General features: G+C 36.6%; 1 protein-coding gene across 10 annotated transcripts in view; it reads left to right on the top strand.

Moving 5' to 3' along the window:
- Nucleotides 1–9316, top strand: part of Osbpl6 (oxysterol binding protein like 6) — a 190143-nt gene extending 180827 nt beyond the window's left edge. For all 10 annotated transcript variants that reach the window (XM_070020161.1, XM_070020210.1, XM_070020202.1 and 7 more), the window contains 6 exons: nucleotides 100–178; nucleotides 1790–1934; nucleotides 3649–3793; nucleotides 5367–5493; nucleotides 7980–8102; nucleotides 9145–9316. In XM_070020161.1, the coding sequence (XP_069876262.1) occupies nucleotides 100–178; nucleotides 1790–1934; nucleotides 3649–3793; nucleotides 5367–5493; nucleotides 7980–8102; nucleotides 9145–9253 (728 nt within the window). In that variant the 3' untranslated portion in view covers nucleotides 9254–9316. The remainder of the gene's footprint in view (nucleotides 1–99; nucleotides 179–1789; nucleotides 1935–3648; nucleotides 3794–5366; nucleotides 5494–7979; nucleotides 8103–9144) is intronic.
- The last annotated feature ends 10032 nt before the right edge of the window (nucleotides 9317–19348 follow it).

The following is a 19348-nucleotide window of genomic DNA, read 5'->3' as shown; positions in this document are numbered from 1 at the left end:
TAAATAAAGCTTTTGTAAAGTATCACACAAAAGTTAGTTTTTACCTACAAATGATTAGATATGATGTATATATTTTTGTCTTCTGCCTGTATCATTTAGATATCAGATGGAAAAACAAGTTCTGGGGAAAGTCAATGGAAATCCTGCCTGTGGGAACACTGAATGTCATGCTTCCAAAGTAGGTAGAACTTCTCCCTTTTGGACTCTTGATGGCTTTCTAAATGAGAAATGGGTATTTTTGACTAGAAGATAGTAAGGGTTCTATTTTTTAAGATGTCTAAAGCTTGTTACCTTCACCAAAGGTTTTGCATATGAACCCCACAAAACTAAATGACAACATATTACTAAAGCTTCCATTTATATCTTCATATCCTTCATCCTTCATTCATCAGTAAAACTCAGGTGCCTACCATGTACCAGTTATCATGCTAATTTGCATTTTATATTAAAGATTCTCAGACAGGTGCTGGTGGCTCACACATATAATCCTAGTTCCTCAAGAAGATAAGATCTGAGGATCATGGTTCAAAGCCAGTCTGGGCAGGAAAGTCCATGAGACTCTTATTGGCAATTAACCACCAGAAAACTAAAATTGGTGCTGTGGCTCAAAGTGTTAGAGTGTTAGCCTTGAGCAAAAAAGCACAAGAACAGTGCCCAGGCCCTGTGTTTAAGCCCCATAACTGAACAACAACAACAACAAAAAGGTTCTCCTCTAACCATTTCTTTTACCCACACTTTTAATTTAACTTTAAGTCCAGGATCTGTTTTACATTTTGAAGTTATTTTCGCAATGATGAATGATGGATTACTTTATGGTAGTGTTCTGGGGGATATTTCTCATAAATCTTTTTAAATTAATTGATGTTCTTACTGAGACCAATTTTTGTTGTTGTTCAATTCTTGTTCAACTGTTGAACAGTACCTACATTAATTATACCAACAATGCCTACATTATTCTGAATAATATTTATTTATATATATATAATGTAGAAAGCTATATGATTTGAAGTTATATCATTTTGTTCTTTGAAAATTTCTATAACTTTACTCTCCAGAATTTGGGTTATAATTATGTCTTCTTAGTTAAGCTTGTCATTTATTTTCCCAAAGAATTATTCATATGTGGTATAGGAAACAGTGTTCTCAAAGGAGACTTTATTAAGCCTTTACCTTCTTCAATCCTTACACAATGACCTATTGTCTGCTAGTAAAAGTAGACTTTTTGTAGGTCACTCAAAGCCTCTCTGCTCTGAGTCATCTCCTTTCCATCTCTAGCTCCCAACACAGCCACTGACCCAGAGCACACAATTCACCGGCCCCCAGAAATTGGTGTTCTTCTGGCCCCTATGACTTACACATGCCCTTTCTACCATCTCCAAACATGAGTTTGAAGCCATTCCCCTGACAACCAATTAACATTCCAGACAGTGCTGAGGCCTAAGAAATCTCCCCTCTGTGTTCCTGTGTTCCTTTGTAGATCTCTCTATATAAATGTTTGAATATTTGTTTATGTATTAATATTTCTGTACCATACAGATAGCCTTAAAGGAATAAGAAACAGGCCCTGGCCAACTTTCTGTCTTTAGACATATAGAGAGCACTTCAGTGTCCCTTAAGTGAATAAATCATGTCATATATATTTATGGCCACATAGAAACTGTCAAGAAATGAACAGAAAAATGAGGAAAAAGGAAACTTTCCCCAATGATTATTTTCATTGGTAGGAACATCATATTCAATAATATTTGTGACCTTTATTGCTTTTAATCAATGTGCTATTCTTTACTAGGTATGGAGATTACTATGTATGGAATAAAGTCACCACGTGTATACACAACATCCTCAGTGGGAGAAGATGGATAGAACATTATGGAGAAATAACCATTAGAAATACCAAAAGCAGTGTTTGCATTTGCAAACTTACATTTGTCAAGGTAAATAATATCATAGAATAAAGAAGGTAAAATGTGTCCCAAGGAAAAAAACAAAACATTATCTTTAGTAGTATCAAGTAAGTCTGTCCTGTGTCATCCTTAGTCCTAAGGACATTTATGATAAGAAGGTATGTAGAAATAAAAAAAGCTATTTTATAGCAGAAAATAATGAATATTTTCTTAAATAATCTTCTTAGTAGCAAGTCAGTAGTTCATTGAGTAAGATTCCATATAACTCTTCTCATCAGTATCAAGTTTCTGGCTTCTGTATCTATCCCTAATGCATTTTGATTATAATATAGTATTTAAGTGATTATATTTTAGAGAGACTATTACCCAGAAAATGATTTTAGGGAGATAATGCAGTTGTCACTTTCTGAATACTTGAATAAAGTAGGCATAAGGATGACAGCTACTGACTCATCAGTATGAGCTTACCCAACCCACCACTATGGTAAGCCAGAAAAATTCAACAAAAAGCATTACTTTGAACAGAAAATATGTTTGGATAGAAATGTCTATAGAGGGCTGGGGAGGTGGCTCAGTGGTAGAGCGCTTGCCTTGCATGCTTGAGGCCCTGGGTTCAATTCCTCAGCACTATATAAGCAGAAAAAAAAAAAGCTGGAAGTGGCATTGTGGCTTAAGTGGTAGAGCGCTAGCCTTGAGCTGAAGAGCTGAGGGACAGCGCCCAGGCCCAGAGTTCAGGCCCCACGACTGGACCCCTCCCCCCCCAAAAAAGAAAAGAAATGTCTATAGACCCAGGTGCCAATGGCCCACACCTGTAATCATAGCTACTCAGAAGCCTGAGACCTGAGAATTGTGGTTTGAAGGCAGCCCAGGCAGGAAAGACTGTGACACACTTATCTTCAATTAATTGCTTAAAAAAAAAAAAAAAAGCTGGAAATGGAGCTATAGCTCCAGTGGTAAGAGTGCTAACCTTGAGCAAAAATCTCGGAGACAGTGTGCAGTCCCTGAGTTCAAGCCCCAAGACCAGTACAAAAAATAAGTATATAAATCATAATCAATCAATCAATAAAGAAAATAAACAGAAATGCCTATACAATGATTTTCCCTCAGCTACTCTCATCTGAATTAGAACATAGAACATTACCTCCATGTTCACTTATGTGTGTTATAGAATTCACCAACTATTTCTATAGCATGGTCAATTGAAGTTCACTAAAATCCATGAGTAATGGGAGAATTCAGACAAAAAGATCTAAGAGAAAAAATAGTAATTTGTAAATTAATATTAGGTTCTTAGGATAGAAACCTTATTAGCTTTCTCTACGTTGTATGACCATGCTATCACTGTAGCATTCAGAAGACTGCGTGGAGGATCATAAGTAAAGCAGGATCATAAGTAAAGCAGCCTAGGCCACATAGTAGTATTCTCTCTTTGTCTCTGTCTCTGTCTCTGTCTCTGTCTCTCTCTCTCTCTCTCTGTCTCTCTGTCCCCTCTTCCCCTCTCTTCCCTTTTTCCCTCTCCCTCCTTTCCCCCCTCTCTCCATATATATATATATATATATATATATATATATATATATATATATATATATATATATATATAACTTGCACTCAAAAGGCCAACCTTGCATATATGTAAAATATTTTGAGCCAGATTTCTGGAAATTACTTGAATGAGGGACTTCAGGTAAAGAAAACATTCGTGTAGGTTGATGTTATTAAAGGGATTGGGGTTTGGCTTTTCTAGGTGAACTATTGGAATTCCAATGTGAATGAAGTCCAGGGGGTCGTGATGGATCAGGAAGGGAAGGTAGTACACCGGCTGTTTGGGAAATGGCATGAAGGGCTCTACTGTGGCGTGGCCCCCTCTGCTAAGTGTATCTGGAGACCAGGTAAGGTCAGCCTCAGGGTCCTGCCTTAGGACCAAGGCAATGCAATTTGCTTCATGTTTCCTTTAGCAGGAAGATCTAAAATGTGGATGCTTATAGCGGTTACAGTTGTATTTATAATTAACATAGAGCTATCTGTAAGAGCCAATATTTAGTATGTGATTAAAAATGTAAGCCAAATCTGTGACATGATGTATTAAAACCTGACTTAGAGCCAGACATGTAGTTCAGGCCTATTATTCTGACTCCTTAGAGGCTGATGTCTGAGGATTAAGGTCCCAAGCCAACCCAAGCAGGAAAGTCCAGGAGACTCTTATCTCCAATTGATTAACCAGCAAAAAGCTGGCCTAAGTGTGGCCCAAGTGATATAGTGCCAGCCATGGGCAAAAATGCTAAGGAACAATGTCCAGGCCCTGAATTCATGCCCCAGTACCAGTGCACACCACACACACACACACACATAATCTGACATTGCTCATTGTAAATGTAATACAAACATTTCAAAAACTAGGCATTTTATTAAGTTTAAAGAATTGGCATATGTAAAATTCGATCTTTATTCATGTTATTTTCTATTCTAATAAAACAAAGGAAATGCAACTATCTACCACCATAGATTCAGAAACTTGCCACAGTAAGTGATCTTTTCATTCACATAAACTGCAATATATTGACATTTAATAAAAGACAGGAGAGTCCTGGTAATGTGTTAGCATGATTATCAAGTAAATGTGGAACAAGTCTCCACATGACATTTATTTTCATTGGAATTTGTCAGTTCATTTCTAACTTTAAAATTATGGACTTGTTTCCTAAAAGACACTGATGTGTATTAAATTTTTTGCCAGTGAGGAACGAGCCCTAATTCATTCATAAGTAACTACTGAATGCTGACTATATGTCAGGCTTGTTGTAAAAGTTGAGTTCAGTAAGAAGTACCAGTAAGCACTGGGGATATAGAGCTCTTGTCTACTTACTACATGTGATACCTGGGTATCATGCACGTGATTTCACTGCCGGATATGGTGGCACAAGCCTATAGTCTCAGCAGCTGGGAGGTTGAGGTAGGAGGATTGTTTGAGTCCAGAAGTTTGAAAAGAACCTGGCTATGAGAGAGCCCTCTCCCATCTCAAAAGAGAAAAAAAGATAAACTAAGTACCAATAAATATTAATTAAATCTACATCTTTTTCTTTTCTTAAAGGGAGTAAAGTAACAGTGTTTCTGGTGAAATTTTAATGTTAATCACCCTAACATTTGGTTCCACAATTGAGTATGTGAAATGAAATTGTGGAGTTTAACCAGTGAAGACTGCTACTGTAATACAAAGTTTTATTTTAAAATACTATATTTTATTAAGTACATGAATTTATTAGTTTTATCCATCAACATAAACTTCCTCACCTAACAAAATACAAGCAATTTAATTTACTTGAAAATCTATTACATGAACAATCTAGTGCTCATGATTACAGATTTTGCTATGAGCAAGGGCACTACTAATTAAGCATCAGGAAAAGTTGCCTTCTTCCTTTTCTATAAGTGGTTCACCTTTCACATTTATTGGCCTCATTCCAGGTTCCATGCCAACCAACTATGAGCTCTACTATGGTTTCACGAGGTTTGCCATTGAGCTCAATGAGTTAGATCCTGTACTAAAAGACCTCCTTCCACCAACAGATGCCCGATTCAGGCCAGATCAAAGGTAAGGACAGAAGCAGTATTTCAGGTGCATCTTAGACCACAGCACGGTGTTAAAGATCACTAAGATGTAACTTCATCACCATCATGTGCTTATTCATTTCATCATTCCTTCTGATAGACATCACTCATTAATACTTGAGTCTTTTTTTAACTTATCTTTAAGTAGGTGTACAAAGGAGTTGCCTTATAACAAAGCAGTTATGAATAGAATATGTCTTGATCAATATCACCCCTTTCAACAGTCTCCCCCATGCCTCCCAACTTACCCCTTCCCTCATTTTCTTAATTTTGTAGAATAAACTGAATTCTTGAGTGCAATCTCCCCCACTTCTCTTCATCTACCCCTCTCCCCTTGAACCTACTCTACCCCTTTAAAGTACTCACTTCCTGGTGTTTATTTTTTAAACTTTGTCTTTCTAAGGAATTATACTATTTGAGTTCTCCCTTGAATCTCCTGTATTTCAGCTAATACATTTATATACACTTGTATACAATCCAAGATATTTACTTATATGTTTATAAACTATTTCTGGCTTCCATATATGAGCGAAAGCATGTAACCTTTGTCTCTCCAGTGTATTTACACAATGAAATTTTATTCATCCTTTAGAAAGAATGATATTGTATCATTTGCAAAGAAGTGGAAGGATCTGGAAAAAAGTATGTTAAGTGAAATACATGTTTTCTAATCTAGGTAAAGTATGATGATAATAACAGAGATGATAATAACAGAGACTTCTTTCAACACAAACCTCCAATGAGCCTTAACAGCTGTGTTCTACATGAAGTTTCTCCATCCTCACATTTACGAAAGGTCTACAGATACAAGAGCTCTGCACTAAATGGAAATTCACTCCTTTCCCAGTGTTTTTAACCCCTAAAGGCTATTATTCTTTAATATGGAGTATCTTTTAAACTGATTATAAATAAGAGAATAAGTTAGAGGGGCACCCAGTTATGATTTTTTTTTTAAATATTGAGTTTGCCCAACATGTTTGGGTCCCTCAGTATATGAGACTTACCAAATATACTGTCTTTAATGCTTTCTGATTCTTATGGGATTTTTTTTGGAGGGGTGGGGAGCAGCCTTTGGGTTTAAACTCAGGGCCTAGGCACTGTTTCTGAGCTTTTTTACTCAAGGATAGTGTTCTTCCACTTGAGCAACAGCTCTACTACTGACTTTTTTGATCGTCAATTGAAGATAAGAGTCTCACAGACCTTCCTGCCTGGGCTGGTTTCAAACCACAATCCTCAGAATTCAACCTCTAGAGTAGCTAGGATTACATGCATGAGCCACCCATACCTGGTCGATGCTTTCTTTTTATTATTTGTTTCTAATAGTCATGATGACTTCTCTTACACAATTCATTCTACTTTTTTCAAAAATTCTATATGCCATCCAAGTTCCATTCATGACCACTTTTACGTTTTTTAAGTATTTGTGCATTAACTGTCTTCTGCTAAAATGTTCTTGGTATTGAATGTTCTGCTGTCCGATATATTTTTCAATATCTCCTACCGTTGAATGTCATTTTATTCTACTTTATTACCCACCACCCAGAATTGCAGTCTATTTGACATTCAAATTTATCTTTTTTTTTTTTTTTTTTTGTCGGTCATGGGGCTTGAACTCTGGGCCTGGGTGCTGTCCCTCAGCTCTTCAGCTCAAGGCAAGCGCTCTACTACTTGAGCTACAGCGCCACTTCCGGTTTTCTGGTGGTTTATTGGAGATAGGAGTCTCACGGTCTCTCCTGCCCGGGCTGGCTTTGAACCGCGATCCTCAGATCTCAGCCTCCTGAGTAGCTAGGATTACAGGCGTGAGCCACCAGTGCCCGGCTTTCAAATTTATCTTGATCATCAGTCTCATGTTGAGATGTAAACATTTGCAAATCACCTTTGGGTCTGGTTTGTTTGTTTCCTTCACAATTCTGTTTCAAAGTTCCTTATCTGAATTTCTATCCTATTTATTTTTATTAACCAGCTTTTTGTAAAATTTCCCCAATTGTTACCTTCTTTTTTGATCACTCGTATTCTCTCCAACCAAACAGGAAAGCTCCCTTGCCTCTCAGTGTGTTCTCAAAATAGATAGAGAATAGCCAGTTACCACCCTCCATCCAAGCCTTTAGCAAGTGCCTTTTGGTATTGTGGGAAAGAAGTGCAACTGTGACTTCATGCTGATCTCACCTTAGACTCTGCCATAGTCCCCAAAAATCTCAAGTTATAGAACCCAGACAGCCTAGCAGTCTTCAAGGCCAAATACATCACCTCTCCCTTCTTTCAAAGTGCAACAATTCATTCCATGTGAATGAAGAGCCTAATAATTGAGAGAGGGACAGAGGTAAAGGTCAGTTCCACAGGACCACCATGCACTGCTACTGTGTACTGTCCCCTGTTCATTCACAGCACCCAGAGTGTAATCTTATGCCAGTGAGACTTACTTTTCTAAAGGGAGAATAACGTTTGAAATATCAACTGCTTTCTGATCAGATTTTTGGAAGAAGGAAATTTAGAAGCTGCAGCAGCAGAGAAGCTAAGAGTAGAAGAACTCCAAAGATCTCGAAGACGATACATGGAAGAAAACAACCTTGAACATATACCAAAATTTTTTAAGTAAGTAGCATTTTTAAGTAAGTAGTCCTTCTGTAGTTTCTAGATCCATCTGTTGACTAAACAAACCAACTCTGGGTAGCATCAGATCCTTCAGAGTTTCCATTCCATGACCGCCAAATGCTTTATAAATGGATGTGACAAGCCATGAGAAACCAGAGATGAAAATTAAGTGAGGGATAATGTAGTGTCCAGGGAACTCTGATAAACATTAACTTCAACTTTGTTAACTTTAGTTTTGACAGTGAAAATACTGAACCAGATTTTACATGGGAAAAGTTAGTAACTATAGAAAGGAATGCTTCTCTGTAGATCTTTTCTTTCTGTTGATGATAGAAGAGAATGAGGATCTCACCCCAAAAGGCTTTGTCCATCAGCTGCACCATTTAGATTGGTAGAAACGTGTCCCAGCACCTCATTAAGGGCCTGGGTCACTCTTGAGTTCATAAGGATTTCCTTTTGCTTTCATCACAGAGAGTTTACATCTTCTCAGATTTGGGCCCTCTGGTACTTCACACAGATGAACCTGTAGTTTCTAGATCCATCTGTGGACAATTCCAGGGCCAATCCAACTCTGAGTAGCCTCACATCCCTTAGAGTTGCCATTCGTGACTGCCATGGGTAGAAATGCAGCCTTGCCCTTCAAGTATCTGAAGAGGACCCCTGTATACCTGCACCTCACAAAAGCTCTCTGAGGAACTGATGCTGCATGCTCTCCCCTGAACAGAAAGTAAAAACTATGCTTGAGCCTGGCGGTAGGAGCACTTGATTATAGTATTTTTATAAGCTATGTTTGGGGTCCTTTGCTTTCTGTCTCTTTGGAGGTAATTTGCTTCTGTCCTCAGTCTTTCTTTTACCTGCTTCCATTTCAAGCCTGTAACAATAAAAATTAATTCATTTCTGGCCAAAAATATGGAAATTATCCATTATTGCTAGATATGACATGAACCAGCTTGAAAATTACTGCTTCTGTATGAATAAGGGTACAATTATCAAGTGACCTTGATGTGGTTTGTAGCTAATGCTGAGTTTTATATTTCCACAGAAAAGTTATTGATGCAAATCAAAGAGAAGCCTGGGTTTCTAACGACACCTACTGGGAGCTTCGAAAGGACCCTGGGTTTAGCAAAGTAGACAGCCCTGTTCTTTGGTAAACTGGAGACATTAAGCTAGCAAACATATCACACTCTGAATGAATAAATAACTATGCACAATTATGTTTCGTATAGCTACGCGTGGTTTCTGGGTCGACTGAAAACCTACCATTTGCTTTTCTATTCATCTTTATAATGGATTTTCAAAAGTGCATTAGACCAGGTTCCTAACCACTTTTGGATCCTTTCTGTTTTGCTGCAACCATATTCCTTAAAAAAAAAAACTTAAAAAACCCATTATGTATATATATATATATATATATATATGTATATGTATACACACACATATATGTATATATATATATATATATACATATATATTTCACGCCCTCAGAAAGCAGAATAAAAGGAACAGAAGATAAAAATCCAAAGCCTGAAGCATTTGTAAGGAAAAATGAAAAAGGAAAAATTGGTGCTTAAAGATGATGAAAAGTGTTAAAAAAAAAAAAAAAACATAGAAACTACATGTTTGGTCTCTTGTCTGGAAGCACCATCCCCTTCCCATAGGAGCTCCTGGGCCACTGCCGTAGGGTGGCTCAAATGTCAAGTGTGTTCTGGATGTGGTATGCTCATGCCAGCCTTGTTGAAACAGACTTGATGCTTCCCAGCACCTGTTCCATCTGTACGCCATTGTTCATGCCTTAAGAAATGCAAAGATGTACAATAAATCATTTTTAAGGTGATCTCATAGGTTTATGTGAAGGACAGATCTTTTGAATCGTGGCATGATTCACTTCCTTGATCAGAACAATGATTCACCTCGCCTAATTGGATTGAATAAGTGAATAACATGTGCTTTACTTTGATAAGTCAGTTACTATATGGTATATCTTAAAGGGTAAGAAAGAAAAGATGTCCTTAGTAGAACTCTATGTTCAGGATGCTCATTAAGTTCCTATCTGTCAATAATAAACCATCCCTCTTCCTTCCAACTTCAGTGTGCCCCATTATTTAGTAAAATCTGTGTCATTTGGACATTTGTCATCAGTGTTAAAACTTTGGAAGGAAATAACAAAAAAGCCTATGGAATGTATGTATGGACTTTGTAGTATATAAAAATTACTGTTTTTGAGTGAAGCACAATGTAAGGCACATCTCTAACCCATGACACTATTCAAATACCGCTGAGAACAGAAACAAGGATGCTACTAGCTTATTTGCTTTATTAAGTGAATCCTATGCAAAATCCTATTTCCTATTTTTTTTCAAGTCTGTATGATACATGACTACATATTAAGCACTTACCTTGATAGGGGCAGAAATATAAATCTTAAGCTAAAGAATTCATTCATCCCAAAGGGGAGAGGGCAGGCAGAAATGTATTTTGCATACTTTAGGATTTCTTTTTTTCCTTCACTATAATATACAGAAGCTTTTGTAGGAAACTTGCATCAGTATTCCTAAGTTTCTGCACGTAGATAGATGACTACATAAATACTTGTATGTTTAAAAAAATCTCTAGAGATTTTCCTAGCAAATTATAAAATTACATATATTTTATTGTTAGATTTTTATTCTTAGATTCTTACCATCAGAATTTAAGTGTTATTTTAAACTCTGATAACAATGTTACTGAAATTTTGTATTTTGCTATGAGATGTTGATTTTAAGTGTTATATCTCCTCAGCAAAGCATTCCTAATAATGGCTAACTCACTATCAAACAAAAGAGAAGAGTTTATCATCATAATCTAAAAACCCACTGATGCACATATAAGAAGAAACTCTAAAATTTCCACTAGATGGAGCAATATTTGAGTTATCCTGAAACTCATTCCGCCTTTCATCTAAGTCCATACACTATGTTACAATTTGCATTTGTTAGAATGGAATTTTATTCTCAAATAAATTCCTTAATTCATCACCAGATCTACACATTCCTCTTAAACACTTTTCTCAAGTACTTGAAATACCATTTTTAATCTGTAGGTGACTTGCCCTATGGTTATAAAATCTTCCTCTTTTCATTGATTTTGTTTTCCTGTTCATTCTTTTAACTCCCTTTATTTTCAAAATACTTGAGGCTTCAAGATGCGGGTCTTTAGTTTTAATTAGAATTTAATCAGAATCCTGTTGGCTTCCTTACAGAGTTTTCTATGATTGGTAAAGCTTAAGTACTATGTGCTGTGGTTTGGGCCCATACTTAATAAAATTTCCCAGGACAGTCCTAAGATAGGCTAAATATAAGAAAAGAATCCTGCAGCATAAAGTTTCTACAATTAGAAAAAGAAGGCAAAGTCTCTGGTGACCAGAAGATGTGGTATCAGTCAGAAAAGTGGAAGAGAACCCAAGACCTATCAGGAAGCATTACTGTATATAGCATTTGGATTCTTCTTGAGAAAAAAGAAAAATAGTAGATAAGACCTTAACTAAAGAGCTGTTGCAGACTCCAAATCAAATGGGTAACCTGAAATACTGATTCAAATTGCAAGATGAGAATGAGAAAAATGTCAAATTAATTTAAATCACTACATTTTATAATGTCATGTTATAAACCTCTTTTGGGAGTTGAATACCCTAATTATTTCCATTCAAGTGAATGACTAAATTTTAGATAATGCTCTATAATACCTTATTCAGTAGTCTCTCCTGATCAGGCATTTACATTACTGTAGTTACTGGCCGCAATACCTTTTCTGTAACCACATAGTGGTTATAGAAATTCTAAGTGTTACCCCATGGGAATTTCATCTATACCTTATTTGGGCCTTAGAAACTAAACAGCAAAAAGGTAGAGTATTGGGCTGGGAATATGGCTTAAGGGTAGAGTGTTTGCCTAGCATGCATGAAGCCCTGGATTCCATTTCTCAGCACCACATAAACAGAAAAGGCTGGAAGTGGCACTGGGGCTCAAGTGGTAGAGTACTAGCCTCGAGCAAAAGCAGCTCAGGAACAGTGCCCAGGCCCTGAGTTCAAGCCCCAAGACTGGCACAAAAAAAAAGTATTACTCAATTTTTTCATAAAACCTATGTAGCCCTTGGAATTTTATATAAACCATTGTTATGTCAGGAACACTTTTTTTGGTTTTCCCTAAAGTGATCTAGGATAGATTAAGACTTGACATGTCTGTTTACCTCTCCTGTGGTTTGTTTGCCATCTCCTTTCTCTTGTTAGAAATGGCCATTAAGGAAAGCAGTACTAAGTGAAAATGATGGTGTGGACTTTGCTAGACTGAACAGCTTGATGACACAAGCCAGCACTTGGACAGACCCACCAAAAACTAATTGTTTTGATTTTGAATGCAGCTACCTAAGGTGCAAATTTGCTTTCTAGTTTTGCTATTTCTTTATTGTTTTTCTTATTACATCATTCCTTATCATGAATTACTTTGAAATACCTTTTTTTTTATAATTTCCAAGCAGTTATAAAAATTGCACCTCCCTCTTAGAATACCTCTCAATGGTCCATGTTAATTATATGTAAAGGTGGGGGACCAAATACAATTTTGTAAGAGAAAGGATTTTTTTCAATACAAAGGATGCCAAGCTGTCAACTCTCCAAACCTTTTGTTCCTTTGGGTTATTCTGGCTCCATGCCTTTCAACCTCCCACTAATCAGTCATTAGTGCCTATCCATGGGGACAGGTAGGGGCTAAGGAGGCAGATCTGCTTAAACTGTTTTGCTTAATAGTGATTATAGCTGAGACTGGAGAAGAGTTTGGAATCATAATCTAAAGTCCATTTGTGTATTAGCTTGTGGATTTTAATTACCATCTTGTCTAATCTTGTTCTCTGTCATCTAGATAATGAAGTGTTTATAGGAGCAGAGCTCCACACACATCAGGGAGTGTAGTAAATGTTTGCACTTGGCTCAGTGCTCAGTACAGTATGAATGTGGCACAGTAAATAAAGTTTGTGTACAAAGTATTAGTTTATTTCTATGAGAGACATGTTCAGGATATATAAAATGGATCTAATTAAATTATTATGAATCTTCTTTGTGCTTTAGAAATGTTCTTTGGGGGAAACTATAGAAAAATGTGTCAATGAAGTTAAAATTAAAATGTGGGAATTTTTGTTGTTTTTCTTTAATGGTAGTTTTGTTGTTTGTATTTATGGTTTTCTTTTTCAAAAAGCTTCCCAGTTACTGAAAACTACTCTATATGGAGATAGGGTTAGATCCTCTTAATTCTTAATTGAAGTTATTTTGTAAATTTGGTACTTTTAAACTGTACATTGCATGCAACTTTCTCTTAAATAGAACCTGCCATTGTTTAATTTTAACTTTAAAATGTATTCCAAAGAACATACATATGTTGTAGAGTTATAAGACCTTATTCTTTTAGACAAAATGGCAATTTGTGTTAGAAAGATTTAGTTAAATGACTTCTTTAAAAACATTTTTGTGAAGAACCCATGTGGCCAACATATTAAACAAATGATGCTTCAGGATTAAGGCAGCTTACAGGTGGCACACTTACCTGTCATACAAAGCCTTTCATTTCCAAAACAGTATCTGACTTCTTTCCTCTTGTCCTAACATTGTGAAGGGTATAAGTATACATGTCTGTTTCTTTGCACCAACGCGTTAACATTAGAGACATACATAGTACTTGTGTATAATTTGAAGTCATTCAATATTAGAAACTTTATTTCCTCTCTTGGGACACTATTGATTGTTCATAGATTAAAATTTACCTCAATATATGATGTGTTACTTTTGTATTTTCGTATGGATAGGAAAAACTGTGATGCAAAAATGTTGTTGTTTTGTTTGCAAGTTTTGTTTCTAGCACAAACCTACCTTCTAAATATGGTAGTTGTAGAGAGAAGAATATTAAGTTGTTGTAAAGGAATATGTTATCCTATCTGGGATCACCTGTTTTGTCTAACACTGTTACTTACTAGGCTAAACAACTGAACTCTTCATAAAGTGAGAGAACAATGTAAAACTACTGCTTCTTTATCCGGCCCTTGATTATTTTTAATCTATCAGTTCCTTAGGAATTAAAGAGGCTGTGACGCTTAAAAAAAAAACAACCCAAGATATAACTGACATATGATGGATTTCACATATTTGACCACACTGCTTGAAACATGTTGGCATATGTATGTCTCCCCAGACTTACATAATAGTTACCAATTAACCAGAGCCAATTGTTGATCTGTTTTGTTTTGTTTTGTTTGTTTTGTTTCAGTTGTGGGGCCTGAACTCCGGGCCTGGGCGCTGTCCCTCAGCTCCTCAGCTCAAGGCTAGTGCTCTACCACTTGAGCCACAGCGCCACTTCTGGCTTTTTCTGCTTATGTGGTGCTGAGGAATCAAACCCAGGGCCTCAAGCATGCAAGGCAAGCACTCTACCACTGAGCCACCTTCCCAGCCTCTGCTTTTTTTAAAAAAATGTATTACTCTGTATTTTCTTATATTTATCAGATAGGTTATTTTCCTAGGAGGCTATGTACATGTGGGTAGACACATGTCTGCAAACTCATTCAGTCACCTCCCACATGTGGACCATGTAGTAACATGTTACAAGAGGAAGAGGAATCCATTAAGTTCTAGCTACTTTTCTTATTGACATGGCCATGTAAATTAACGAAGTAATTTTTGCGTTTCAGGAGTTCAAACTAATGCGAATGTTAAATAGCTAGGGATACTGAGGAAGCCCTGGAAAGTGTTTCCTCAGGTGTATAATGAAATATCATAACATGGCCACAGGAATCCAGAATGACTCCTGAGATGGTATTTTGAAAATGTCAGAGGTGTTTATGGTAGATTTCTTATTATTTGCTTCCTCCACCCTACTTTTTATACCACAGCATTTTAAAACTCAAACTTACTTTTACTTGATATATTAAAAAAACATACAAATTAAAGGTACCTTTTGTGGTTTTTAAGTACATGTGTACATTGTGCAGTGTTTAAATCAGATCCAAAATATTTGTCTCTTCAAACATTAATCATTTATGGTGAAAACTTTCCAAATCTTTTGCTTCTAGTTTTCTGAAATGCAAAACACATTACTATAATCTAGTCACCCTACTGTGGTAACAAACATTTGAAACTCCCATGGCTTTTCTTTCTTCTAGTACTTTGATTCCTCATCTAGGCAAAAAATTGCTAAGCTTGATTTTGGAAAATCAATGGAAAGGAAATGTTAAAGCCCAGTGAACTTATCCCTGTGCAAAGAAAAAGCATACTCTAAACCCTATTACAGTAAATTAGAACCCTTTTCAGGGATAAGCTAATACTGCATGATTAATGTTCGGTGTGGATGAAGAGAAAAAGCAAGAATAAGTGAAAGAGAAATGGAAACTAGGAAAGAAACATGTTCTCTGAGTGGAGCAGAGATCGTTCCTTCCTCATTCCTGAATTTCCCTCCAAAGTTTCTGAGTAGATCTAGAACCTGGAACAACATATACACTGTTAACAGCACCCTTTGTCCCCAGAGAATTTTAAGGTAGATGGGAAGTAAGATGGGAACACACCTGCTGGCTGCCCATTCCATCATCCCTGCTCTACCTCAGCCTTTTTGTTCTGATAGTGACGCTCAGGTATCAGTAAGAAAGTCCAATTCAAGAACCAGAAAAGGAAGTCTGAAGATATCACTCAATGGTAGAGGACTTGTCTAGCAAGTGCAAGAGAGCTCACTTTGCTACTCTTGTCACTACTTTTTTTTTTTACTTCTGTCCAAATGCCAGTGCTATACTAAGGGAAGACAGAACTGTAGCCTAAAAGACCAGATTCGTCTCATGCCAAAGAAGATCAATTGTATTCCAGGAGTCACTGTAACCAATCAGATAGCAGACATTTATCCTTCATTGCATAGATTAATCCCTGCTGCTCCCCTTCACTCCCTCCCAAGTCGGGGCCATATCTGTCTCTAAAGGGAGTTTTCAGTTGGCTGACCAGGCCGCAGCTGGTAGAGAGGCCCAAAATGAAATTGGTTCCCCAAGCCCACTCTTTATCTCTTGACTAACAGCCACATAACAAGCGTTAGCATCAGCTTCTTTACCCAGGTCAACTTTTTCCCTCAAAAGGATATATTTCAAATTTTTCTGTTTGAAAGGATACCAATGTGAAATTACTCTGCTTATAATTGAAGATATAAAGACAGAGCTCCTGTACTGTTACTTCACATATGGTCATCTTGAGATGGAAAAAGATTTTGTGTTGTGAATAGAATGTCAAGTGGCACATTCCACAGAAAATAGCTTGTAGTTAAATTTCCTAATGAACAGTAATTATTCACCAAAAAAAGTCAAAATATGTGCCACCTCAAAATAAAAATTGTGCCTCTTCAATGAATGTTGCATATAAGAATACTACATTTGTAACAGCACAGGAAATTCAATAAATTTTAAATAAATTACATAAAGAGACTTTGGTTTTGTGTATATTATTTATGCTCTAATGACTTTTCATAAAATTACTGTTTACTGAAATCACCAAGTTTACTAAATATTCATATCTCTAGTAAGAGACTTCAGATACAACATCGAGTACTTATTCTGACAGTATTTCCAGGATGTAGTTACTGCTTTTAAGGCAGATACTAGACAATAGAGACTTTTCCCTTAATTTTGAACTTTAAAAGACTAAGAAAGCCGTCTTCAGTTTTTTTATGTTTCTGGAATATGAAAGTGAAGCTGTAATTTATGAAGACAGACACTCAAAATAATTTCAGATGCGTTGTTTTCAATCTTTGGGACCTGGGAAAAACCTTAGGAATTCATTTTACTTTTATCCAGTAGTTCTCTTGAAGGAGAACTAGGCCTCCTCAGTTAGGTACATGGGAATAAAAAATAACAGACACAGCATGGGACAGATAACATGGACTATCATGTCACTACTTCCCATAATGCTCTGGGTTCCCACTCAACCAGTAAAAACAACAACAAAAACACCCAAGGCTGTACAGATACAAAGCCCATGGGAGAAGGTACGAGATGACTCCCCATACTAAACCATCCTCTGGGATGACTCAGCTCTGGAGCACTCTCTACATAGTCTGTTTCACTGCCTTTCTTTTGCTTTCAAATAAACTTTTTCTGTCTGCTTTAATACTTTTCTGTTTTTTAATTGTTTAAGCAACAGATAAACAGGACCCTACCCTAGACAGCACCATTCTTTTGAAAAATGAGTTGTCATTTCTTGTCACTGGAAAAAGCCATTTCCAGTGAAAGTGGCAATTGATTGATTTTAGTTGGTACATTCATGAAAAGTAAATATTTACGATTTGTCCTTCAAGAAAACATACTATTAGTATCAAAGAAAACATGTCAACCTTTAGGTCACTAGAATTCTCAAGTCAGTTTCTTCTAAAACAAATATTGGTTGTCAGTCCACTAGATGATGTTCTGGGGCCTTTTCACAGCCTGGTCCACTTTATGGTGCATTTATGCGATGGTACCCAGTCATCTGGATATTGTGCATTCACAGAGATATAAGGACCTTGTAATATCTTTTCCCATGGGTAAGTTTCTAGGATTACACTGAACAAGAAATGGGACATGAGTAGCTAGAGTACACACATTTTTTTTCCTGTGTCCTTTTCCTGGTAAGTACCAGAAATTTTTTAGCTTAGAGTGATGCAAAGGGAAAAAGAATTTGAAATGACAAGATATATACCTTACCACTTCATTGTTGTAACAAAGTACCTTGGAAGCACATTGAAAATAAGGACAAAATGCATGAAATTTTAATTTGCATAGTTTATGATTCTAGAGCCATGATTAACATAAGTCAGTTCCCTTGTCTAAGTTTAAAGTTTTCCAGAACTAATTTGTAATGTGTGCATAAAGACCCAGTGATATTGAACTATTGTTCAAAATGGTTTCTTAGTTTCAGTTTAGTTTACTGGATATAAATGTTAATTGACACACCAGGATAAACACAACAGTTAATCTGCTCAGAAGGAAAGTCACCAGATAACCCAAGATTGAATATTAACAGGTATAGGTTGAACTGATTTATGACTGTAGCTATCTCTCTGGCAGCTACTTCACCAAGCAGTTGTATGATGTGGACAACTATTTTCCTGTAGGACCTAACAGATTTTTTCTCTCCTTTAAACAGTGGATTTGATGCTTCCTTGAATTTAGATGGGGAAAAAGTGAAAACAACAGGCTACATTAAAACCACCAGCATAACCATGTTTGGTGCAGCATTATTCACCATAGCCAAGATATAGAATCAGTCCAGATGCCCCTCAGTGAATAAAAGGATCAAGAAAAATATAGTATGTGTGTGTGTATCCCTTAGAAAGAATGATTTTGTGTAATTTGTAAGGAAATGGAAAGACTTGGAAAAATTATATTAAGTGAAATAAGCCAGACCCAGAGAAACAGGTTGCATGGTTTTCCTCATTTGTGGTAGTTAAAATGTGCCTGTAAGTAAACACACCAGGAGGTATGCAGGCAAATAAGTGTAGTGCAATAGACTATGGAAAGCTCAAATAGAATATACTTCTTTAGAAAGACTAAGTCAATGCCCAACAAAGTAAGCACCAGTAAATGGGTACTTTCAAGAGGGAAGGGTGGGAAAGAGTTGGAAGAATGACGGGAAGAAGCAGGGGGAATGAAGTCAAGAATTCATTATGTATATCACAGACTTGGGAAAAATAAGGGAAATGAGGGTTCAAAGGGGGAGGGGTGAAGATGTTAAAGGGATGAAATAGATCAAGGTGCATTATGTACATAAACTGCTTTGTGAAATGGTAAAAAAAAATTTAAGAAAAGCGAGGGAAGGAGACGTTGGGAGGGCTGTGTAAAAATGCTGTGAGGGGGCTACATTGATCAAGATGCACTATATTCATAAAATGCTGTCTTGAATGGTAACTCCTTTGTACAGCTATTTAAAAGATAAAATATTCAAAAATGATTAAATAAATCTCTGCTGGTGCTGGTAGCTCACACTAATCCCGATCCTAGGGTCACTGTTCACAGCCAGCCCAGACAGGAAAGTCCCTGACACTTATCTCCAATTACCAAAAGCCAGAAATAGAGGTGTGACTTAAGTGGTAAAGTCCTAGCCTTGAGAAAAAAAAAAGAATTCAAGGACAGCACTCAGATGCTGAGTTTAAGCCCAAAGAGTGGCACAATTTTGTGTTGTGAAGCCTGAACAAAATTTAGGTTTAGATTCCATCCTGTTAAGGCAC

The sequence above is a fragment of the Dipodomys merriami genome, unplaced genomic scaffold (genome assembly GCF_024711535.1).
Source record: "Dipodomys merriami isolate MVZ:Mamm:240054 unplaced genomic scaffold, mDipMer1.0.p SCAF_1, whole genome shotgun sequence".
Taxonomy (NCBI): Eukaryota; Metazoa; Chordata; class Mammalia; order Rodentia; family Heteromyidae; genus Dipodomys; species Dipodomys merriami.
Note: the sequence above shows the minus strand (reverse complement) of the source record. Positions and strands in the feature narration are given on the sequence as shown.